Here is a 26,513-nt window from a genome sequence, read left to right on the forward strand (position 1 = left end):
CATGATACTGTACCAGACCTGCCTAATATTTCCTCCAAAAGAAAGACCTACTCCATTTTGTGCAGGGACATGACAACTAAACTAATTTATTTAATAATGGTAAGTATACACAGTAACAATTAATTGGTGGAAAAAAGTAGAGGATCTAACAATTGTTTTGGAACTTCACAAAGTTCAGAACTAACAATAAAGAAAATGTGCTCCGGTTTAAAAACAGATTCATTCAAAAGAATTAGAATTTGTGGGTGGAGGCGAAGGGGATGATGAGAAGTGATAAATTGAGTCTATTATACACACATGGTTACTCTTCGGAATGCTAGAGGCGTGCTTCCCTCAATCTGTAAAAGCTCTTCAGCTGCATGCAGAATTTTGATGGTGGTGCTCTTGCTCTCATGGGAGTTGGATTACAGTTACTGTTGTATACGAGGGTGGAATGAAATTTTCCTGTCTAATGGATTTCTGTCTGTTTAGTATGTTCCTTCTGAATCGATGCTTCTGTCCTCCAGAACGGTGGTGTGGCTTTTTAGAGCCTCTAGCCTTGGTGGTCCGTCCTTGTGTTGCTGAAAACCTATTCTTTTTATTTTATCAGGTTTATGCTTCGATATTTTTGCAACAATGTATCTTCAATTTATTTTTGAAATTATTCCACCCTCTCTCGCCCAATCCTGTTCCTAGGCCTCTCTCACTAATGGACAACTATTAATGCACGATGTCCTGCTATAACTCGCATTATTGCTTCTTCCTCTTTCCAAATGAGTAAGTGCCTGAGTTCTGTGACAGCTGTCAAAATTGGAACTTCACCTTATAGGGGCTTATGTCTGAAAAAACATGCCCAGAATCATCAAAAATGCAGCTCAAGATTAACCTAGGCCTAGGAACACATTGCCTCCTTTGCCTTTCTGGGAAATGGTTTGTAGTGGGAGGAGGGGAGTAAAATCTTGATCGTGGCCCACGCTCAGTCTGCCTCCAGGCTTATGTTCCAATTAACTTTGAATCTTGTAATGCTGCTGTAACACTGATGGGATTGATTCCTGTTGATCTGGTGGGGGTGATGGAGTAGCATTTTAAAGGGCAACTCCTTGAATTTGCAGCTCAATCAAATAATAGCCAGAGGCACCAATGCAGTTACTAGCAGGAGCTTTGTTGGGTTCACAGCCTGGTGTAAAATATAAAATTAACAATTTAACAATCTGACTGTGAATATTATCAAAAAATATATAACGGGGAAGCAGGGAGATATTGCTGTTCCCACGTACCTGCTGCCCTTGACCTAGGTGGTGGAGGTCGTGGGTTTGGAAGGTGTTTGTGGGACCATGCCGTGTGCACATAAGCTTGTTGTCTTTGCCTACATAACAATAATGCTAGCATTTTAAAAGTAATTAATTGGGTGTGAAGCATAGCTCAGGACACCCTGAGAGTGTTCAGGCATTCTATAAATGTAATTCTTTCTCTTACAACCAGTGAGTTTGGTAGATGTCTCTAAATTCAGTATTATAGCTTTGAGGAGTCTGTGATTGGAAGATACAAAGGGCATCTAAAGATAGGAGGAACTTGTGTTTGTATAGTACCATTCACATCCTCGGGACAAAATTACTTTTGAAGTATAGTCGCTGTTGTTTTGTAGGCAAAAGTGGCAGCAAATTGGCACACAGTAAGGTCCCACACACAGCAGAGATAAATGACCAGTTAAATCTGTTTTGATGTTGGTTGAGGAATGAATATTCGCCAGGACACTGGGAAAACTCCTCCTGTTCTAATAGTGCATTGGGACCTTTCATGTCCACCTTAGTTAGATGGGGCCGTTTGGCATCTGATCTATAAGACAAAATCTTCAACAATGCAATCCTTAGTACTGCACCAAAGTCATGTGCCCAAGTCCTGGAATTGGGTTTGAGCCTGCAACTTTCCAACTTAGAGATAAGAGCACTCTGAGCCAAATTGGCATTGTTGTTAATTAGTTGCAGCATTTGGGAATCCTGATGCCAGCTTAAGCCTAGGTACAATCTTTTGGTGCCATTTTGAGGGGCAAAGACATTTTGGTCTTTCTCCTATTTCTTTAATGACTGCATCGTTCCAATGCAGGTTAAGCTTGTGCTGTATAAAACATGCTAGACTAGTTCTCCTTCATGGTTCAGAACTCTAGGCATGCAATGGACTGACTTTATCTTGCCTATGTCTGAGATCCAGAAACCAGTTGTTCAGTGAACTTGTGGCATAAAAGGGAAATTACTGTAGGGAGGTAGATGCTGACCTACGTCAAACTGTTACCAAGCACCCTGGAGAGGGAGTCAGCCTCATAGTGGATATACCTCTTTGTCAAAGCCCCTTGTGAGGATTTGGATAAATAAGCATAGTATCCAGCATTGGACATGAGTGTCTAGAACATCGAGTTGGCCAGCAGGCCACAAATTGCCTCATGCAGATCCCCATACCACGCAGAAGGCTGATGTCTGATATACAGCTGATGAGGAAACTGAGATTTGGGATGCAGTCTGTTGGGTGTTAACTGGAGTAAAGAACAGACAATTTTATACCCAGGGTTAAGTACCCACCATGATTGGGTTGCAGAGAGGCAAGCTGTGGTCAAAACGATGGTAGCAATGTACTCAAGCATTTTATAGTGAATTGTGCTGCCTGAGGTACTTCAGGGCACTGTTGATGATTGAGCAGTCAGCCTGGCTCGCTAATGGAACATGAGTGAATTCTTACAACTCTGCTCCGGGAGCCTGTGTAATCCATTGACCTAATTTGTAGAGTGTTCCTGGATAGACGAAGAATGGTTAAACTCCAGCAGTACCCCTGCACGCTTTGCGGGGGGGGGGGGGGCGGGGGGGGCGGGGGCTAAGTCTTGGCTTCTCCAACCTGCACCTAAGCGCTCTCCATGGTGATAAGTGGGGTCTGCTCTACTTGGAGAGGTTGCATTCCACATCAGGCAAACAGAAGCTCTACCCATGTGGAGTTCTCAGTAGCTTTATTTGGAGACTATTCAACATGATGTTGAATTTCTGTGTGTGTCAGACACTTGACAAAAAATGGAGAACGTTCATTTCGTTAAATGCTGGCCATGGCTATTTTTTCTTCAGTTTATAACACATGGTTGATTTTGGTTGGGGAGAGAAGCAGGAGAAGTGACTCAATTTTACCTAACTTGTAATCCTCCCCTCCCCCCACCCCAAACTTATTTTGTACGGTCAGTCTTGTGCCTCATTTCAACCTGTTCACTTGCAACTATGAAAGATTTTGACTTCCAATAATCTGAACTTTAAGTATCAACTGTCACATTATAAAGTTTCTTCAGTATTTGTGTTGTTATTTCTGTGGAGCAGGCGGTTAATGGAACTTTAGTGAAGCTCACAATTACTGTACCATTAAGGCAAAGAAAACATCCAATTTGCAAATTTTTATAATTATATACAAATATATTTTCCCCCATGTCTTGTATAGTGTAAATCTGCTAGGGAAGGGAAAAGAAAGGGACATAAGTCATCCATCCTTTAGAAGAAAACAGTTGTTATCTCTCTGCTCATGCCCAGTATTGGATAGGTGACCACGCACATTTGTATTAACACTGCTTTCCATATTGGTGTCGTAATGTTGGTTGCCATGAGGATGTCTGCTATGGCAAATGAGACTGAAAATATAAAATTGCTGGTTATCATGAGATAAATAGTTGCTCTCCCTACAGTGCAAGGGTATGGTTAATTTTAGATTCTAATTGCTGGTTGAGAATGCTACATACAGCAACTTTAAGTATTTTTAGTTTAAACAATCTTGTGTACTTTGTCCCATTACTTGGAGTTTAGTTCGATATTCCTTCGTATTATTCTACTGCAAAACAATATGCGGGTTCAGTATACAAGGTGATGAATAGGCAGGAATGTTTTTAAGAGGCATTACTGCGGAGAGTGTTTAAGATCCTGAACAGAGAGACCAAACCTTGAGTAGTTTTATCACTTTCTAAACCTGGAGCAGGTTTATGTCCAGAAATGTCCTTCAGCCTATGTTAATGCGATGGAGTTCACAGGCTTGATTTTTATCCAGTCTTCCACATTTTGTTCTGGCCAGATGTCTGTGTCGTGTGAGACAGTGATGGATAGTTACTTTCCCACAATGTGATTTGAGGTCGATAGTGTTTTTTTAATGTTTTGCTTGGCACCTTTAATTGAAGATGAAAATGACTAAATATCTAGATGCAGAGAAAATAAATAGTAGCCAACATAAATAGTAAAAGGAATGATTGTTTGACAAACCTGATTTGAGCAAGTGACAGATTTGGTGGGTGGAGAACTGCAGTGTATGTGGTGTACATGGACTTTCAGAAAGCCTTTGACAACGTACCACACAAGAGACTATGGAAGAGCAGGATGGGCATATGGGATTGGACCACTGCTTGTGTGGAGGATAAACACCAACACAGACTGTAATTTCAATGTAAAATACATTCGTTAATTAGAAAATGGATTTTGTTTCATGACTAGTGTTCATTGAGAGTGCGCATTAAGTTGATGTTACCTTGGCACACGGGTGTTGTCTGATATGCTAGCTATGAACCACGGATGGCAAATTGGGAATCCAGATGTGGAAAAAATGGGGATGCAAATGTGACTAATTGCATTTTTGATTGGTAAACAAATTAGTAATAGACACAGTTGGGCATGTGATCTCAATACTCGTATTCGTATAATGTATGCATGTTTACGTTAATCCTGTGTGTTGGTAAAACAGTAAGATGAAAAGCAGAGTGTGTGAGTGTTTATCAATTGTTGCGTGCTTTACTTCCTTGGTTACTGCTTTTGATTATCTGTTAAAGTGGATTCACATGGGTGAAAATGTTGGACTTCAGCACCATGGAAACACTAGGAACATTGTGTGGCAAGGGGAGCTGTCGTCATGGTCAGCTCGACAAATCAAAATAACCGCTCCAGGCCAGCAGAAGAAAGCGAGGCCAACCAATAACGAGCAGCATCAACAGGGCACGTCACAGCAAAGGGTATGCGAATCCAACTATGTTCTGGATGGAGAGCAGGGCTGGATCCACCGCGTCTTATTATGCGAGTCAACATTCTCAGCAATCGCTCTTTTGAAGTCAAAGTACCGCTCGCAACTGCTGGGCAAAAACCTTGAAGCTGCACTAAGATAGGCTATGTCTGATAAATTCATGCCAGAATTGCAAACTTTGGTGAAAGAGAAAGACTGCAAAGTTTAGCACTGAATGGTGGTAAATGTTTGTTATGTTAAAGGAAATTACAGAAGTATGAGGTGCGAGTTGAGTATAGAAATGGGCTAGTGAGTATAGAAATAGGAGGATAGAACAGATGAATGCGTGGCTAAAGTGTTGGTGCAGGAGGGAGGGTTTCAGTTTCCTGGATCACTGGGCCTGCTTCTGGGGAAGGTGGGACTTGTACAAGTCGGACGGGTTGCATCTGAACCAGAGCGGGACAAATATCCTTGCGGGGAGATTTGCTAGCACTGTTGGGGGGGGTTTAAACTAACTTGGCAGGGGGATGGGATACAGAGTGGAGCTACAATAGGGGGTGATGTGCAGCCAAATATTGAGAAAAAAACAAGTCAGCTTGGAAGACAGGGCAAATATGTAAGAGCAAGGCTGGATGGCATCTATTTTAATGCAAGGAGTCTTGCAAATAAGGTGGATGAACTGAAGGTGTTGATAAACACATGGGAGTATGACATTGTTGCTGTCACAGAGACATGGTTGAGGGAGGGGCAAGACTGGCAGCTCAATATTCCGGGGTACAGAATCTTCAGGCGAGACAGAGGGGGAGGTATAAGAGGAGGGGGGGTCACAATATTAATTAAAGAATCAATTACTGCCATAAGGAGGGATGATATATTAGCAGGTTCCTCAAATGAGGCCATATGGGTGGAGCTTAAAATCAAAAAGGGGCAAGCACTTTGATGGGAGTGTACTATAGACCCCCAAACAGTCAGGGGGAGATAGAGGAACAGATATGTAGGCAAATCTCAGAAAATTGTGCAAATAATAGGGTAATAATAGTGGGGGATTTCAACTTCCCCAATATTAACTGGGATACTCAGAGTGTAAAAGGCTTAGAGGGTACAAAATTCTTAACGTGCATCCAGGAGAGCTTTTTGAGCCAGCATGTAGAAAGTCCTACAAGAGAGGGGGCGGTACTGGACCTAATTCTAGGGAATGAGTCCGGCCAAGTGGAAGAAGTGCTAGTAGGTGAGCACTTTGGTGACGGTGACCATAATTCAGTGAGATTTAAGGTGGTCATGGAAAAGGACAGGGAGGGGCCGGAAATAAAGGTTCTAAATTGGGGGAAGGCCGATTTTAATAGGATAAGGCAGGATCTGGCCAAAATGGACTGGGATCAGCTGCTTGTAGGAAAATCCGCATCGGAGCAATGGGAGTCTTTCAGAAGGGAGATTGAGACCATACAATGGTAACATGTTCCCGTAAAGGTCAAGGGTGGTTCCAAGAACTCCAGGGAACCTTGGATGTCAGGGGATATACGAGAATGGATTAGGAAAAAAAGGAGGGCTTTTGGCAGATACAAAAGGCTAAGGACGGAGGAAGCCCTAAAGGAGTACAAAAAGTGCAGGGGGATACTTAAAAAGGAAATTAGGAGATCAAGGAGGGGCCATGAAAAAACTCTGGCGAGCAAAATAAAGGAAAATCCTAAGATGTTTTATAAGTATATTAAGGGTAAGAGGATAACTCGGGAAAAAATAGGGCCCATTAGGGACAAAAATGGCAATCTGTGTGTGGAGCCGGCAGATGTAGGAGGGGTTCTAAATGAATTTTTTGCATCTGTTTTCACTATGGAGAAGGACGACGTAGACAGAGAAATACGACAGGGGGACTGTGATATACTCGAACATATTAACATCGAGCGGGAGGAGGTATTGGCGGTTTTAGCAGGCCTAAAAATGGATAAATCCCCAGGCCCGGACGAAATGTATCCCAGGCTACTGTGTGAGGCAAAGGAGGAGATTGCGGGGGCTCTAACACATATATTCAGAACCTCTCTGGCCACAGGGGATGTGCCAGAGGACTGGAGAACCGCTAATGTAGTACCATTATTCAAGAAGGGGAGTAGGGAAAAACCGGGGAACTACAGGCCAGTGAGCCTAACATCAGTGGTAGGAAAATTATTGGAAAAAATTCTGAAGGACAAAATTAGTCTCCACTTGGAGAAGCAAGGATTAATCAGGGATAGTCAACATGGCTTTGTCAAGGGAAGATCATGTCTGACTAATTTGATTGAATTTTTTGAGGGGGTGACTAGGCGTGTGGATGAGGGTAACGCAGTGGATGTGGTATACATGGATTTCAGTAAGGCCTTCGATAAAGTCCCCCACAGGAGACTGGTCAAGAAGGTACAAGCCCATGGAATCCAGGGTGCCTTGGCACTTTGGATACAAAACTGGCTTAGTGGCAGAAGGCAGAGGGTGATGGTCGAAGGTTGTTTTTGTGACTGGAAGCCTGTGGCCAGTGGGGTACCACAGGGATCTGTGCTGGGGCCCTTGCTGTTTGTGGTCTACATTAACGACTTGGATATGAATGTAAAAGGTATGATCAGTAAGTTCGCTGATGATACAAAAATTGGTAGGGTGGTAAATAGCGAGGAGGATAGCCTCAGTCTGCAGGACGATATAGATGGGTTGGTCAGATGGGCGGAACAGTGGCAAATGGAATTTAACCCGGAAAAGTGCGAGGTGATGCACTTGGAGGGACTAACAAGGCAAGGGACTGCACAATGAATGGGAGGACCCTAGGCAAGACAGAGGGTCAGAGGGATCTTGGTGTGCAAGTTCACAGATCCCTGAAGGCGGCGGAACAGGTAGATAAGGTGGTAAAGAAGGCATATGGGATACTTGCCTTTATTAGCCGAGGCATAGAATATAAGAGCAAGGAGGTTATGATGGAGCTGTATAAAACACTGGTTAGGCCACAGCTGGAGTACTGTGTGCAGTTCTGGTTGCCGCACTACAGGAAGGATGTGATCGCTTTGGAGAGGGTGTAGAGGAGATTCACCAGGATGTTACCAGGGCTGGAGCGCTTCAGCTATGAAGAGAGACTGGGAAGATTGGGTTTGTTTTCCTTGGAGCAGAGGATGCTGAGGGGGGACATGATTGAGGTGTACAAAATTATGAGGGGCATAGATAGGATGGATACTCAGGAGCTTTTTCCCTTCGTTGAGGGTTCTATAACAAGGGGGCATAGATTCAAGGTAAAAGGCGGGAGGTTTAGAGGGGATTTGAGAAAGAACTTTTTCACCCAGAGGGTGGTTGGAGTCTGGAACTCACTGCCTGAGAGGGTTGTGGAGGCAGGAACCCTCACAACATTCAAGAAGCATTTGGATGAGCACTTGAAATGCCATAGCATACAAGGCTACGGACCAAATGCTGGAATATGGGATTAGATTAGACTGGGCTTGATGGCCGGCGCGGACACGATGGGCCGAAGGGCCTCTATCCGTGCTGTATAACTCTGACTCTATGAGTTGGCTATGATAGATCGGGGAACTTGACTAAAAGGGATGACAATGGATTGGCAATGGCTAATATTTAAAGAACGTGTGCAGGAATTACAACAATTATTCATTCCTGTCTGGCGCAGAAATAAAACAGGAAAGGTGGCTCAACCGTGGCTTACAAAAGAAATTAGGGATAATATTCGATCCAAAGAGGAGACATAAAATTGCCTGAAAAAGCGGCAAGCTTGAGGATTGGGAGCAGTTTAGAATTCAGCAAAGGAGGACAAAGAGATTGATTAAGAGGGGAAAAATAGGGTATGAGAGTAAACTAGCAGGGAACGTAAAAGCTTCTATAAATATGTCAAGAGAAAAAGGTTAGTGAAGACAAATGTCGGTCCCTTACAGTCAGAAATGGGGGAAATTATAATGAGGAACAAAGAAATGGCAGAAAAATTAAACACATACTTTGGTTCTGTCTTCACAAAGCAGGACACAAATAACCTCCCAGAAATGTTAGGGAACCAAGGGTCTACTGAGAGGGAGGAACTGAAGAAAACCAGTATTAGTAAAAAGAAATAGTGCTCGGGAAATTAATGGGGCTAAAGGCTGACAAATCCCCAGAGCCTGATAATCTGCATCCCAGAGTACGAAAGGAAGTGGCCCTGGAAAAGTGGATGCATTGGTGATCATCTTCCAAGATTCTATAGACTTTGGAACAGTTCCTACAGATTGGAGGGTGGCAAATGTAACCCCACTATTTTAAAAAAGGAGGGAGAAAAAACAGGGAATTACAGACCAGTTAGCCTAACATCAGTAGTGGGGAAAATGCTAGAGTTTATTATAAAAGATGGAATAACAGAACACTTGGAAGGCATTAACGGGATTGGACAAAGTCAGCATGGGTTTATGAAAGGGAAATCATGCTTAACAAATCTACTGGAATTTTTTGAGGATGTAACTAGTAGAATAGATAGGGGAGAACCAGTGGATGTGGTGTATTTGGATTTTCAGAAGGCTATTGATAAGGTCCCACACAAGAGGTTAGTATGCAAAATTAAAGCACATGTGACTGGGGGGAATATACTGGCATGGATTGAGAATTGGTTGACAGACAGGAAACAGAGAGTAGGAATAAACGGGTCTTTTTCCGGCTGGCAGGCAGTGACTAGTAGGGTAACGCAGGGATCAGTGCTTGGGCCCCAGCTATTCACAATATATATCAATGATTTGGATGAGGGAACTAAATGTAACATTTCCAAGTTTGCAGATGACACAAAGCTGGGGTGGAATGTAAGCTGTGAGGAGGATGCAAAGAGGCTCCAATGTGATTTAGACAAGTTGGGTGAGTGGGCAAGAACATGGCAGATGCAGTAGAATGTGGATAAATGTGAGGTTATCCACTTTGGTTGTAAAAACAGAAAGGCAGATTATTATCTGAACGGTGATAGATTGGGAAAAGGGGAGGTGCAACAAGAACCGGGTGTCCTTGTACACCAGTCGTTGAAAGCGAGCATTCAGGTGCAGCAAGCAATTAGGAAGGCGAATGGTATGTTGGCCTTCATTGCAAGAGGATTTGAGTACAGGAGCAGGGATGTCTTACTGCAGTTATACAGGGCCTTGGTGAGACCACATCTGGAGTATTGTGTGCAGTTTTGGTCTCCTTATCTGAGGAAGGATGTCCTTGCCATGGAAGGAGTACCAGACTGATTCCTGGGATGACAGGACTGACATATGAGGAGAGATTGGGTCGACTAGGCCTACATTCACTGGAGTTTAGAAGAATGAGAGGTGATCTCATCGAAACATGTAAAATTCTAACGAGACTCGACAGGCTTGACGCAGGGAGGATGTTCCCGATGGCTGGGGAGTCCAGAACCGGGGATCACAATCTCAGGATATGGGGTATGCCATTTAGAACCGAGATGAGCAGAAATTTCTTCACTCAGAGGGTGGTGAACCTGTGGAATTCTCTGCCACAGAAGGCAGTGGAAGCCAAGTCATTAGATGTATTCACGAAGGAGATAGATATCTTAATGCTAAAGGGATATGGGGGAAAAAGCGGGAACAGGGTACTGAGTTAGACGATCAGCCATGATTATTTTGAATGGCCTACTCTTGCTCCTATTTTCTTTGTTTCGATGTAAACACACACAGGAAGTACATTTGCCTATATTGTATGAAAGACATTTTCTACTAAAATTAGTGTATGTGGCTAAAACAGTGTTGCCATAGCCACACTTGTGGCTAGTCAGTGATTTCTATTGGACCACACTGACCTATGGGACCAGGGCCCAGGTAAAACTCATTGTAATGCAGAAAAATTGCATGCAATGGTTGGATCAGTTTCATTTAAGCGTAGTATATTGTGATTTAATTTGCTTTATTATTAATGCAATGAGTAAACATTTTACAGAACTATTTTATCATGCATCTCACTGCACATTTATCTTTTAATGGATTGGAGGTGGGGGCTTTGCAGAGGGAGGTGGTGTGCATAGGGGCCCCGAATGTTGGTGCCCAAGGCCCCAAGAATTCTTAATCCAGCTCTGTTGGCACAGTAGTTTGAAACCCCATTTTGCTGTGCTAGAGAGGTAGGGTATGCAATTGCACAATTCCTAACTTGTCATGCTGTTGAGAAGGTGCAGTAAGTTCTGCACCGCGAAAAAGTGAAAATTAAGAGAGTGCGTCATTCTTGGCCGTTCTAAAGCACGCTGAGCGCCGTGACATTAGCAGAGGCTGAGGAACAAGTCATCCTCTCAGCTTGGAATGGTATATGTTGAACATACTGAAAGGGGTGGCAGAGAAAGTAAATAAGGTTAAATATTTTCTTTTTTAAAATCATGTATGGGATGTGGGCAACGCTGGCAAGGCCAGCATTTATTGCCCATCCCTAATTGTCCTTGAGAAGGTGGTGGTGAGCCGCCTTTTTGAACCGCTGCAGTCCATGTGGTGAAGGTACTCCCACAGAGCTGTTAGATAGGGAGTTCCAGGATTTTGACCCAGTGACAATGAAGGAACGGCATTATATTTCCAAGTTGGGATGGTGTGTGACTTGGAGGGGAACATGCAGGTGGTGGTGGTCCCGTGCGCCTGCTGGCCTTGTCCTTCTAGGTGGTAGAGGTTGCAGGTTTGGGAGGTGCTGTCGACGAAGCCGTGGCAAGCTGCTACATTGCATCTTGTTTATGGTACACACTGCAGCCTCGGTGCGCCGGAAGTGGAGGGAGTGAATGTTTAAGGCGGTGGATGGGGTGCCAATCAAGTGGGCTGCTTTGTCCTGGATGGTGTCGAGCTTCTTGATTGTTGTTGGAGCTGCACTAATCCAGGCAAGTGGAGAGTATTCCATCACACTCCTGACTTGTGCCTTGTAGATGGTGGAAAGGCTTTGGGGAGTCAGGAGATGAGTCACTCGCCACAGAATACCCAGCCTCTGACCTTCTCTTGTAGCCACAGTATTTGTCGTCGGTCCAGTTAAGTTTCTGGTCAATGTTGAACCCCTGAATGTTGATGGTGGGGGATTTGGTGATGGCAGTGCCGTTGAATGTTAAGAAGGGGTGGTTAGACACTCTCTTGTTGGAGATGGTCATTGCCTGGCACTTGTCTGGTGCGAATGTTACTTGCCACTTCTCAGCCCAAGCCTGGATGTTGTCCAGGTCTTGCTGCATGCGGGCTCGGACTGCTTCGTTATCTGAGGGGTTGCGAATGGAACTGAACACTGCAATCATCAGCGAACATCCCCACTTCTGACCTTATGATAGAGGGAATGTCATTGATGAAGCAGCTGAAGATGGTTGGACCTAGGACACTGCCCTGAGGACCTCCTGCAGCAATGTCCTGGGCCTGAGATGATTGGCCTCCAACAACCACTACCATCTTCCTTTGTGCTGGGTATGACTCCAGCCACTGGAGAGTTTATCCCGATTCCCATTGAATTCAATTTTACTCGGGCTCTTCAATGCCACACTCAGCCAAATGCTGCCTTGATGTCAAGGGCAGTCACTCACTTCACCTCTGGAATTCAGCTCTTTTGTCCATGTTTGGACCAAGGCTGTAATGAGGTCTGGAGCCGAGTGGTCCTGGCGGAACCCAAACTGAGCATCGGTGAGCAGGTTATTGGTGAGTAAGTGCCGCTTGATAGCGCTGTCGACGACACCTTCCGTCACTTTGCTGATGATTGAGAGTAGACTGATGGGGTGGTAATTGGCCGGATCGGATTTGTCCTGCTTTTTGTGGACAGGACATACCTGGGCAATTTTCCACATTGTCAGGTAGATGCCAGTGTTGTATGCTGTACTGGAACAGCTTGGCTAGAGGCGCAGCTAGTTCTGGAGCACAAGTCTTCAGCACTACAGCCGGGATGTTGTCGGGGCCCGTAGCCTTTGTTGTATCCAGTGCACTCAGCCGTTTCTTGATATCACGTGGAGTGAATTGAATTGGCTGAAGACTGGCTTCTGTGATGGTGGGGCTATCTGGAGGAGGCCGAGATGGATCATCCACTCGGCACTTCTGGCTGAAGATGGTTGCAAATGCTTCAGCCTTGTCTTAGTGATATTTGCAGATGTGACTGAGCTTAGAGTAGCTTTCTACACAACCGATTAAATGCCTTATTACTGCATCTGTCTAATATTTTACAAATGTTCATATGGTCACACAGTAAAGCACTGTATCTTCTGGTGCAACACTGAGCATTACTTCCCAGCTAGGGAATATATAATAGCCATAGGTCGCAATTTAGGAAAGCCTTTTAGCTCGCTAATGAACATTAGCAGAGGTGCGATGTGTTGTCTGATGTTTTGAACACAGGCCAGTGTGTGCAGACCAGTGATGAATATAAGAAAATGGGATCAAATTCTAATTGAATAAGAGCATAAGCTACTTATGGAATCATAGAATGATATAGCACAGAAGGAGGCCATTCAGCCCATTGTGCCTGTGCCGGCTTTGAAAGAGCTATCGAATTAGTTCCACTCTCCTGCCCTTACCCCATTTCCTTGCAAATTTTTCCCCTTCAAGTATTTATCCAATTCCCTTTTGAAAGTCCTATTAAATCTGCTTCCACCACAGTTTCTAATATGAGCTGTCGAGCAATTGCTCAATGCTATATATGAAGAGTTAACTACCGTAGCCTTGAATATTTTCATTTTTCTCTCCTCTTCACTGCTTTATCTCCATCCTTTGCGTTGATCCAATCATGCTACACCTCTGACCTTTTTATAGATCCCATTAGGAAATCTCTCCATTCAAAAAGAGCTTTGTGAACAGAGTGGCTGGTAGTTGTGAAATTAAAGCCATGCCTGGCTTGCTGCTGCTTTTTTTTGTGTACTACTTGCTAGGACACTGTACCAATGCTATTGTGTATGAATTGATTGCAAATTGTTTGTACAGTTATTTTATGGACTTTTAATAAAATTTTGTGACCTGTTGGATTTGACTTTGCAGTTAGTATTTTATTAATAAAGGAGTTGCCTCTGAATTATTAATCTGTTCTGTGCTACAGATTGGAAGATTTGGGTTTGAATGACATGGTTGACATCCCTATTCGGGCTTCCCCAGAGGCTGAGTGTTGCAATCTATGACCTTACTAATGATGCAGAATTTTGACTGGTTTGTTCTGATTAGGTTATTCTCACACATTGTAATACCTTAAATGAGTTGCATTGTTTTCTAGTTTCACAAGAACATGAACCTGCTCAAGTTATAAATTATTTATGGCTATAAATAGCAAAATTTTGATATTGCGACATGCACTTGATAATAAGCATGTTACGTATAGAAGTGGTCGAGTGTGTCGTAAACCTGGTAGGATGCACCTGGCACTTGCACAATTCCTTGATCATTTGTGACAGGTGCAGCTCTTCTAATAAACAGGCTACAGCAGTGTCCTCCTGTATCTCAGATTTAAAAGGTGCAATTTACCATCCATGCCTACTTCCAAATTAAACCTTTGCAAAGAATTTAACTAAATATCCATTTTGAATTTTTAAATCTGACATCTGAGGGCTGCCTTGGAAAATTAATTTATTGAGGCCAATCAGATATCCGGTTCCCGAAAATTGGATTACTACAAGTATTAACCATTATGCCATTATTAAATTATTGAGTTAATTCATCTCCCTCATGATGTTGGAATAATTAATTCCCAGCCAGTTTCTGGATGTAAGTACTATACAGTGGTCAAACAAAACAGCAGAAATCAAAGAATATTCAATGGATTATAATTCCTTCAGTGCATTGGTTTAGAAAGGTGGCTATAAAGGTGAGACCCCTTGAAGTAAATTGTAATTTATTGATCACTGAGTGTGTCATGTCTCTCGAAGGTAAAGCACTATTTTGGGAGTATCGTCGAGATGAGTGCAGTGTTGCATGTCAAAAGATGATGAAGTGACCTCATTTTGTGTGGAGTTTAGTGTTTAACCTCAAGCACATGGCAGGAAGGAAGTGAATGAACAGTAATTGGTGTCAAAGAGCAAAGAATTACAAATTTTGGATGTGACGTGGTTCAGCATTGGTTTTAATCGTTCGCGGAATGATTTATTTTCTTTGTGCTATTTTTGTTTTTAAACGTACTGAAATTTTGCCGCTGATCTCTTGACCTGATCTAGGGCAGTGCCTTCGTACTAACTTGGAGGAAACTGATTGCATTGGAGGCATGTCAGTCTCTGTACAGGTTAGCTTAAACCTATAGTAATCAAACTGTGTAGGTGAGAAGTAAACAGACTGTAGCTGTGTCAAAGTTTTGTTAAAGCTCAAGGGAAATTTAGTTTAAATGTATGTTTGGAGAAGGGAGGATGGTGAATAAAGGGAGTTCATCCACCAACTTGTGTCTGTCATGGTCACAGATAATACTGAAGTAGACATGTTCTACTTCACTGTAATGCAGTGGTATGATTATACCTCTTTGAAGTGTCTTGATATTTTCTCTACATTAAAAGGACTATATAAATGTAAGTTTTTTGTATGGCTCAACCTCCTATCCTGTGTGGACGTGAAATTGTGTCAACTACATGGAGTACAATAGAAATAAAACAAGTGGTGTTCACAGCCATTTTGTGGGCAGGGACTGTGAAGGGAAGCATATTTGGGTTTGCTTTGTTGTTGGGAAGGGGATTCTACTTTCTGTCCTCCCACGTTATTGATTATGCTACAATCAGTATTTTCACAAAGCTGAACAACTGAAAATTTCCAGATGCCTTCTGATTGTGTGCTGAAGGTGAGGGATATTAGAGGGGTGTTTGAAATATTATCCCAATCTTTGGACCCAAGGCCAGGATTTCCAGGATGTGAATTAGTTGGAGTGCCTCAGCGGTTCCCCTACTTCATTTACTACACTAGCTATCCTTGTGACTTTTGAGGAAGACCACCAACTTAATGCTTTAAGTTGAATTATCCATTGCTTTGCATTGTAAACCATCCTCCATTCTCAACTGGGCTGAGACTGCCCAGCTCATTTTCTTTGATTTTTTACAACAAGCAGAGAAGGGAGGCTTTGATCCCATGGTATGTGGTGGATTTGAGCCTGGTGTCACATGCAAAAGACTGCTGTTATAAACCCACTACACCACCCACTCTCCTCCTATAGATGCGTTTGTAATTCTCTTCTAATTGGAACATTTCCCGTTGACTTTTATGCTGTATCCCTTCTAATAAAGGGTTCATTTTCTTCAATCTCATCCCTTGAATCGATCTCAAGCTCCCATGTAGTCTCTTGTCAGTTAAGAAACTTGTAGACCAGATTATCATTTTGTGACACTAGCATTGCAAGTGATTTACTATGGAAGTAATTATGTAATCAGGAATAGTTACTGTACTTTCAAAATAGTTTCACGTATTACCAGCCCATGTGCCATTAATCAGTTCCATTTTGATATTCACACATCACTGTCAAGTATCTGTGCTAAGCTAAATTGAGCATTCTGTAGAGGAACTGCTTGTATTGACTTAAGATTTATGTACCCTTATTTAAGTGCAGCTTGTAAATATATTTTGATATAAAATGGAAAATTTGTTCCCCAAGACAGATACCTTTTCCGTTCCCCTTGGTTGCTGGAGTGATGTATCAGCCAGAGCAGTACCTGGTGGATGGTTGGTGGGAGCATGCAGCTACGATCTGTTCAACGTGCCCACTTACAAAATGACAGTTCTGGCAGGGACAACTCGAGTAGTACTGTGTGTTAGGTTTTCCCTCTCTCAATATTGCTATTCGCATATACATATGTGCTTTAACCTTTTTGTACATTTGGTAAGATGACAAGCTGTGTGTGTTTTTGATCATTATGTGCTTTACTTCCTTGGTTACTGAATGGTGGTAGATGTTAAGTAAATATACACACGTGAAGCACATGTACATATATTGAGTGTACGTAAGCATTTTCTACTAAAATGAATGCATGTGTCGCCATAGCCACATCTATGGCTAGTCAGCAATTTCTATTGGACAACACTGTCCAGAAACACATCTTATCAAACCTCTTCTAGGATTGTAGCTGTCCTGTTAAAAGAATGTTAATATGTAGCTGATGGTATGGTTGCAATCGACCAGGAACTCTAACCCATGCATTTATCCAAGAGGCCGGTTATCATTTTTACACTTTTAACTTCAAATAATTTTCAAAAATTGGTGTTATAAACCAACAAATCATTATTAAGGATTGCTATATTCATAGTCTGTGAATAATTGAGGACAATTAAACGTTGAAGGAACATGTTTGTGCAAACTAGGTGGTACTTAAAAAAAAATAAATGTTAATTGGAACCTTAAGAAATTTCAACAACCTTACATTTTACCAGCAAAATAACACTCCCTATTTTCATAAATGATTGCACTGAATGTTGAGTTGAACAGATAATGTGATTGCATCAATGAAATAATCCACTGCGAATGGGAGTGATGTAAAAATTGGAGGAATATATTCATGATCTGGATATTAGAGATAATTGTTTAGTTTTCGAGTTGGTATTATGGTTGCTTGTATTTAATATTATTTCATTGTCTTAATGTCCCATTTTTCTGCACTTCTGTTTTCACAGAAGTATCGTTATCAAGATGACGATGCATCTCCACAAGAACACAGCTCTCCACAGATTAGCAATGAGGTGAAAGGCCCGGAGCTTGTACATGTGTCAGAGAAGAACTTGTCTCAGATTGAGAATATACATGGTTTTGTTTCTCAGTCACATATATCCCCAATGAAGGTAAGGGGCTCTGAATTTTGTAAACCAGCAACTTGACAATTGTTTATCTAAGCTAACTGACATTTAACACTCGACTAACCAGACTAACATTCTTTAACTTTGTTGTATGTATTTAGTTTAGAATCATATTTTTAATGAATCAGTAAAGTGTATTTATACTCAAGTACAGGAGATTGTGGTGTTAGATCACCACCTCCAATATGTCTAATACTGTAAACCTTTTCAAGTTTTTTTTTAAGCTTTTTAAAACTGATGTACGGAAGTAACATTGAAAAAGTTGGCACTGTAGCAGACCTAGAGGCCGCTGCAGTGCGCATCTTGCTATGGTGGTGAAGTGGTTATTGCAGAGTTTTCAGAGCAGCCCGTTCTGCTTGAGGCGAGATGACAGGAAGCCTCTTTGGAGCAGATGCAAAAGTGGGGCATTGTCCTGAATTCTGAATTCTGTTTTGGTCCAGGGTGGGAGAGACACTTGTTTGGTATTGTGAAGGAAACTTTTGCCTTTCCAGTCAGTATTGTCACAAAATTACAGGGAATTAAAAAAACATTTTTTGAGAGCTGAGCACAGTGACCATATTGAAGCCGTAATTCAGTTGGATTATAGAATATTTTGTAATGCAGATTTGATGTAATACAGTCAAGTAATTTTTTTAGATTATTAAATCGATTCAATGTGGTAAAGACTGGATTTCAGGAGAAAGTTGTGAAAATGATTAGCTTTACAAAGTTTTATTTATGTCAGAAGTGAGAATCCCATTGAAATGTGGTTTGGAATCTGCAGCTCTGCAATACAAGCTAATCAACGAGTGAAGCACCAACCAGTTCATAAATTTCTGGTCCTTAATAAGTTGTGATTTAGAGTTTGGTGGTTTACAAATACACTTCAAACCAATTTAGAATCCTCAGTTGAATTGAGATTCAGTGGAGTTCCTCTTCACGTGTCTTTAAAGACGTGGCACAGATTTCCTTCTTTATGAAACATCTGTTTTGACAGCTGCTTGACTCCTTATATATTAATATTACATGGGATGGCTGCTCAAAGCTTCACAAACTCCCAAGATGTTAGCTTTGAACATTTTAATGGTTTGTATGCTGAAGCTTTTAGTGGTTTCCTGTCTTGAAGACTTTAAAACTAGTCAGGCATGTTTTCGTGATGTATTTTTTTTCTCTTTCCCCAATGTTCCTATAATATGCATCATTTTATGTGCTAGCAAGTGCCAATTTCAGTTTCTAACTGGTTAAGTGCTGCTTGAGAGCAACCAGTGATTGTCTGTCCCTCCATTTCTTTTATATTTTTTTAGATCTGAAGTATCCAATCTGACTATTGGACATTAAGTTCTGGACAATTTTTTAAAAAAAATACTTGGCCCAGATTTTCAGTAGTGGGTTTACCACTGGTACACTTTCTCCCAAGTCGTGCTAAAGTTGCAGATATTGATGTGGTGAACCTTCAACCATGCAGGTCAATTTTTTTAGGTTTTGTCCATGTTCAATGAATGAATGTAGTGGCTATGGAAGTAGTAGTTGAGGGATGTGCTTAGCTTTTCCACTCACCATTTGAGTTATCGGCAAATCAAACATCCGCCATCACATCAAATTGCAGTTGAGCCCCACCCCCCCAAGAAAGCCTACTTAACTTGTGTGCCATGCATCATCAATCTTGTACATGCATGACACAAATCCCAATGAAACATTAATATTCAGAGGCAGAAATATCTGTTACATTCTGTGATTTGCATTCTATTTGTAGAAACTTGAATATCATCTAATCAAAATTGTAATTTGAGATTTACTTGGTGGAGCATGTTTTGTGGATGGTGCATTGTATGCAGAGCAACATTTAATATGGAGACTTTCATTAAGGCACAATATAGCGATACCCCATGGCCTTATATATTGAGCCTTTAAGTGATGTTTAACGGATACAGTGGTCAGTTTTGGTTTAACTAGAATATTGTTCATTTCCTGAGTGCCTGTCTTTAATTCATTATGTATTTTGTTATCCTCATTGAGAAAGAATGGAAAAACATGGCTATACCCTCAATGCCAAAATACTTCACAATCAACAAACTAGCCTTGAAGTGCAGTCACTTTTAATGGGGTCAAATACGACAACTAATTTTGTACACAGGAAGGTCCCACAAACAGCAAATGAGATGAATGACCATTAATTTTTTAAATTTTTGTTGAATTAGGCAGGAATGTTAGGCAATGATCTGGGAGGGCTCCCTACTTTTCAAGTACTGTCATGACTTATTTCCACCTGAATCACAAGAACTGATAGTTGGAACTTTTAACTTTTCATCAGAAAGTTGGCACAGCCTTTGATGCAGCTCTCACAGAGTACTGCACTGAACTGTTAGCCTAGATTATATGCACAAATCCTGGAGTTACGCTTGAACCCATAACTGTCTGACTTTGAGGTGAGTTTTCAACTGAGCCAAGCTGGCACTTGAGAAGCAGAGTAGATTGCCTGATATCGCTATGGTCATGCAAATAGATCTGTATGACTTTTTTTTAAAATGGCATCATAAGCAAATTTGCATTACAATATGATGCATGCTTGAGTTATAGTGGTTGTTTATACATGTGCTTAAGGATTGTAGGGAAGAAATTTTTGGCAGTAATTAAATTCTTAACAGTAAATGCTAATGTTACAAATTCAAGTCTGCCATATATATTCTGTCCTGTGAATTTAATCCCTTAAGAGCCATATTTAACTCAATATTAGCATTTTTAACTTGCTTTACTCCAAGGTCCCCCGTGGCGACAGTCAGAAATCCTGAAATGTGACAGTTGGCATATACTGTAATGCAATTTTGTTTCTAAACAAAACTTCCTAGACTGTATATGTTACAATCACCTGGGTTCTTGCTGGCCCGAATGGATTACAGTTCTTTTTTATAAAATAGTTTCCTTTTCAAGCTAAACAGCAGTTTTTACTCTCCAGCGCATGCTGTTTCAGATTGAACACCCCATAGAAAATGTTGATAATCGGTATTAAAGGTCATCTAAGAGGGTTTGAATAGTTGCATGACATTCCAGGAAGAGTTCTGCATGAAAGCATCAGGATTCATGTTTCGAACAACGGTGACCTCTCATTTGTGATGCAAGGGTGTTCCAGAAATTAAATGCAGCTTACTGACTTTCTTTGGTGATCTTCAGGCAGAATATTAATGGAGAGTTATGTTCTGGAAAGCAGCTTGGCATAAATTCCATTTGCAGTTGAAGGGAACGGCAGGATTTCAACCACTTTGCTTCGGAGAAGCTGCCTGTCTCATGTCGCCCACCAGTTGTTTAGTTCAAAGGTTTAAAAGCAGATACTCAAAAGAATACCCAGAATGCACTTCAGCACATTCCATGCTTTGGCAATATTTGCCATGACATTCTGGAGGCTTAGTGGAACTGCTGGGGATGTTCTGCATTCAAGATGAGCTTGGCTTTGATTGGCATGAGAGAGACTAATGACCTTACTAATGCCTATGCACTTCCCAAGGCTTTTCAGTAAGGACTTTATCTCTTTCAGCTCTTCAGTAGATGTTTGACGTTTGTAGTGACATACATATGATAAGCCACACGAGATTATTACACAAGATTCGGGCTCATAGGATTGGGAGTAACATATTCGCGTGGATTGAGGATTGGTTAATGGACAGAAAACAGAGGAATAAATGGGTTATTTTTGGGTTGGCAGGTTGTAGCTAGTGGTGTGCCGCAAGGATCAGTGCTTGGGCCTTAGCCGTTTACAATATATATCAATGACTTAGATGAGGGGATCGAGTGTAATGTATCCAAGTTTGCTGATGAAAAAGGTAGGTGGGAAAGTAAGCTGTGAGGAGGATGCAAAGAGGCTGCAAAGAGATATAGACAGGTTAAGTGAGTGGGCAAGAAGGTGGCAGATGAAGTATAATGTGGGGAAATGTGAAATTATCCACTTTGATAGGAAGAATAGAAAAGCAGAATATTTAAAAGGTGAGAGACTAAGAAATGTTGGTATTCAGAGAAATCTGGGTGTCCTTGTACATGAATCACAAAGTTAACATGCAGATACAGCAAGTAATTAGGAAGGCAAATAGTATGTTAGCTTTTATTCCAAGGGGTTGGAGTGTAAGAGTAAAGAGGTCTTGCTGCAATTATATCGGGCTCTGGTGAGACCACACCTGGAGTAATGTGTACAGTTTTGGTCTCCTTAGCTAAGGAAGGATATACTTGCCTTAGAGGGGGTGCAACGAAGGTTCACTAGATTGATTCCTGGGATGAGAGGGTTGTCCTATGAGGAGAGATTGAGTAGAATGGGCCTATATTCTCTGGACTTCAGAAGAATGAGGTGATCGCATTGAAACATATAAAATTCTTAGAGGGCTTGACAGGGTACATGCTGAGAGGCTGGAGAGTCTAGAACTAGAGGTCATAGTCTCAAGATAAGGGTTTGGCCATTTAGGACTAAGATGAGGAAAAATTTCTTTACTCACAGGTTTGTGAATCTTTGACATTCTCTACCGCAGAGGGCTGTGGATGCTGAGTCATTGAGTATATTCAAGACTGAGATCTATGGATATTTGGACACTAAATGAATTAAGGGATATGAGGATAGGGTGGGCAAGTGGAGTTGAGGTCAAAGATCAGCCATGATCTTACTGAATGGCGGAGCAGGCTCAAGGGGCTGTGTGGCCGACTGCTGCTCCTATTTCTTATTTTCTTATTTTGAAAATCAGGCTTGACATTGTTTTATTTCTCATGTTTATTTTGCGATGTGTGAAGTTGAGTCAGTGCTGATAGCTGTCACGTGCGTCCACATCAGACCAATTTGCACCATAATGTTAATGCAGTTGCTCACTACCTTGCCGCTTGCAAATGAGAGGAACCAATGTTTGCACAAACTAGTGTAGGATTCTTTACTATACAATCCTAGAAGCAGAACATGATTTCAAAAGCAGAATGATCCAAATCATCCTGTGATTCATCAAAAATCATGCTTGACGTGTGTTGCTTGATGACAGTTCGCTAGTTTGATATTCTATGCATTCAACTTGAAAGGAACAAAATTCACAAGTGCTGTCACAAATTGGAAAATTTGCACTGGTTTATTAATACGATTTTTAAAAAACCCCATTATTTCGTAGATTGGTTGTTCACACTCAAAGAGCTCAAGTATCCCTCTTGGATTAGCATAATTAGCTAAGTCTCTTTGAACGTTGTGAATTATCCTCGAGTGTGAAATCTTGTACCGTATCACAGCTAACAATTATAAATTTGGAGCGTTGTTTATAAAAAGCTTTCAAATAAAATGGTGCCTGACACAAATGTAAAAAAAAAATCAGATCTCACCAATGTCTGTCTGACTTCTCAACAGCCTTCCTTAGAATTAATGTTGCCATATCAGCTGATCAACTAACTACCATTTCAGTTGTGTATGATATACAAGCCTGTCAAAGTTGACTGGCAGGGGACAATCTTCAAAGTTATTTTACTTCAAATGAATTAGAAGTATATTTCAGTTTCAATGCATGGAGTTTCATAAACAGGTGCATTACATATTACAAATGATAGTTATTTTAAACATTTTCCCCCGAAGAAGCTAGGAGAACAACAGATTCTCAAACAGTCATTCTAGTTGCATATATTGTAAATTACTTAATGACTAATATTTGTTGACAATTGTAAACAATTTTATAACACCAAGTTATAGTCCAGCAATTTTATTTTAAATTCACAAGCTTTCGGAGATTTTCTCCTTCCTCAGGCAAATGTTTCAAGAGCTCCTTGAAGCCTACGCATTTATACATATTGAACAATACATGGTGTTTACAGACTGCCCCTGCAACTGCCCGTTGCCAAGGCAATCACCGTGTTCAGACAGAGAGGTGTCACCTGCAGAACCCCCGAATACACATTCAACAAAAAAACAAACAGGGAAAAAAAAACAGAGAAAAAAAAAAACACAGAGAGAGGCAGAAACATCCGGAAGGCAGAGAGAGCCAGCAAATGACCCATTATATTAAAAACAGATAACATTTGTTCGCTGGTGGGGTAACGTGTAGCGTGACATGAACCCAAGATCCCGGTTGAGGCCGTCCTCATGGGTGCGGAACTTGGCTATCAATTTCTGCTCGACGATTTTGCGTTGTCGTGTGTCTCGAAGGCCGCCTTGGAGTACGCTTACCCGAAGGTCGGTGGATGAATGTCCATGACTGCTGAAGTGTTCCCCGACTGGGAGGGAACCCTCCTGTTTGGCGATTGTTGCGCGGTGTCCGTTCATCCGTTGTCGCAGCGTCTGCATGGTCTCGCCAATGTACCATGCTCTGGGGCATCCTTTCCTGCAACGTATGAGGTAGACAACGTTGGCCGAGTCACAGGAGTATGAACCATGCACCTGGTGGGTGGTGTCATCTCGTGTGATGGTGGTATCTGTGTCGATGATCTGGCATGTCTTGCAGAGGTTACCGTGGCAGGGTTGTGTGGCGTCGTGGACGCTGTTCTCTTGAAAGCTAGGTAGTTTGCTGCGAACGATGGTCTGTTTGAGGTTGGGTGGCTGTTTAAAGGCGAGTAGTGGAGGTGTGGGGATGGCCATAGCGAGGTGTTTGTCCTCATTGATGACATGTTGAAGGCTGCGGAGAACATGGCGTAGTTTCTCCGCTCCGGGGAAGTACTGGACGACAAAGGGTACTCTGTTGGTTGCGTCCCGTGTTAGTCTCCTGAGGAGGTCTATGCGATTTTTTGCTGTGGCCCGTCGGAACTGTCGATCGATGAGTCGAGCGTCATATCCCGTTCTTACTAGGGCGTCTTTCAGCGTCTGTAGGTGTCCATCGCGTTCCTCCTCGTCTGAGCAGACCCTGTGTATTCGCAGGGCCTGTCCATAGGGGATGGCCTCTTTGACGTGGTTAGGGTGGAAGCTGGAAAAGTGGAGCATCGTGAGGTTGTCCGTGGGCTTGCGGTAGAGTGAGGTGCTGAGGTGCCCGTCTTTGATGGAGATTCGTGTGTCCAAGAAAGAAACTGATTCTGAGGAGTAGTCCATGGTGAGCTTGATGGTGGGATGGAACTTGTTGATGTTATCGTGTAGTCTCTTTAGTGATTCCTTGCCGTGGGTCCATAGAAAGAAAATGTCGTCGATGTATCTGGTGTATAGTGTTGGTTGGAGGTCTTGTGCAGTGAAGAAGTCCTGCTCGAACTTGTGCATGAAAATGTTGGCGTATTGGGGTGCGAATTTGGTCCCCATGGCTGTTCCGTGTGTTTGGGTAAAGAACTGGTTATCGAAGGTGAAGACATTGTGATCCAGGATGAAGCGGATGAGTTGTAGGATGGCTTCCGGAGATTGGCTGTTGTTGGTGTTGAGTATTGATGCTGTCGCAGCGATGCCGTCATCGTGGGGGATACTGGTGTATAGTGCCGAGACGTCCATCGTGGTGAGAAGTGTTCCTGGTTCAACTGGTCCGTGGGTACTGAGTTTTTGTAGGAAGTCTGTAGTGTCACGACAGAAGCTGGGGGTTCCCTGTACGATGGGTTTCAGGATGCCCTCGATGTATCCAGAGAGGTTCTCACACAGGGTTCCGTTGCCTGATACGATGGGACGTCCGGGTGTGTTGGCTTTGTGTATCTTTGGGAGGCAGTAGAAGTCTCCCACGCGGGGATTACGTGGGATGAGAATGCGTAGGATGCTTTGAAGGTCTGGATCGAAGGACCCTAACCACGTCAAAGAGGCCATCCCCTATGGACAGGCCCTGCGAATACACAGGGTCTGCTCAGACGAGGAGGAACGCGATGGACACCGAAAGACGCCCTAGTAAGAACGGGATATGACGCTCGACTCATCGATCGACAGTTCCGACGGGCCACAGCAAAAAATCGCATAGACCTCCTCAGGAGACTAACACGGGACGCAACCAACAGAGTACCCTTTGTCGTCCAGTACTTCCCCGGAGCGGAGAAACTACGCCATGTTCTCCGCAGCCTTCAACATGTCATCAATGAGGACAAACACCTCGCTATGGCCATCCCCACACCTCCACTACTCGCCTTTAAACAGCCACCCAACCTCAAACAGACCATCGTTCGCAGCAAACTACCTAGCTTTCAAGAGAACAGCGTCCACGACGCCACACAACCCTGCCACGGTAACCTCTGCAAGACATGCCAGATCATCGACACAGATACCACCATCACACGAGATGACACCACCCACCAGGTGCATGGTTCATACTCCTGTGACTCGGCCAACGTTGTCTACCTCATACGTTGCAGGAAAGGATGCCCCAGAGCATGGTACATTGGCGAGACCATGCAGACGCTGCGACAACGGATGAACGGATACCGCGCAACAATCGCCAAACAGGAGGGTTCCCTCCCAGTCGGGGAACACTTCAGCAGTCATGGACATTCATCCACCGACCTTCGGGTAAGCGTACTCCAAGGCGGCCTTCGAGACACACGACAACGCAAAATCGTCGAGCAGAAATTGATAGCCAAGTTCCGCACCCATGAGGACGGCCTCAACCGGGATCTTGGGTTCATGTCACGCTACACGTTACCCCACCAGCGAACAAATGTTATCTGTTTTTAATATAATGGGTCATTTGCTGGCTCTCTCTGCCTTCCGGATGTTTCTGCCTCTCTCTGTGTTTTTTTTTTTCTCTGTTTTTTTTTCCCTGTTTGTTTTTTTGTTGAATGTGTATTCGGGGGTTCTGCAGGTGACACCTCTCTGTCTGAACACGGTGATTGCCTTGGCAACGGGCAGTTGCAGGGGCAGTCTGTAAACACCATGTATTGTTCAATATGTATAAATGCGTAGGCTTCAAGGAGCTCTTGAAACATTTGCCTGAGGAAGGAGAAAATCTCCGAAAGCTTGTGAATTTAAAATAAAATTGCTGG

At 42.6% G+C, this 26,513-nt stretch overlaps 1 protein-coding gene across 4 annotated transcripts in view; it reads left to right on the plus strand.

Annotated features, from left to right (window-relative positions):
* Window positions 1-26,513, plus strand: part of LOC137331368 (disks large homolog 1) — a 371,837-nt gene that overhangs the window by 128,676 nt on the left and 216,648 nt on the right. For all 4 annotated transcript variants that reach the window (XM_067995121.1, XM_067995123.1, XM_067995124.1 and 1 more), the window contains exon 4: window positions 17,487-17,651. In XM_067995121.1, coding sequence (XP_067851222.1) covers window positions 17,487-17,651 — 165 coding nt within the window. The remainder of the gene's footprint in view (window positions 1-17,486; window positions 17,652-26,513) is intronic.

This window comes from Heptranchias perlo, chromosome 13 (assembly GCF_035084215.1).
Source record: "Heptranchias perlo isolate sHepPer1 chromosome 13, sHepPer1.hap1, whole genome shotgun sequence".
Lineage (NCBI taxonomy): Eukaryota > Metazoa > Chordata > Chondrichthyes > Hexanchiformes > Hexanchidae > Heptranchias > Heptranchias perlo.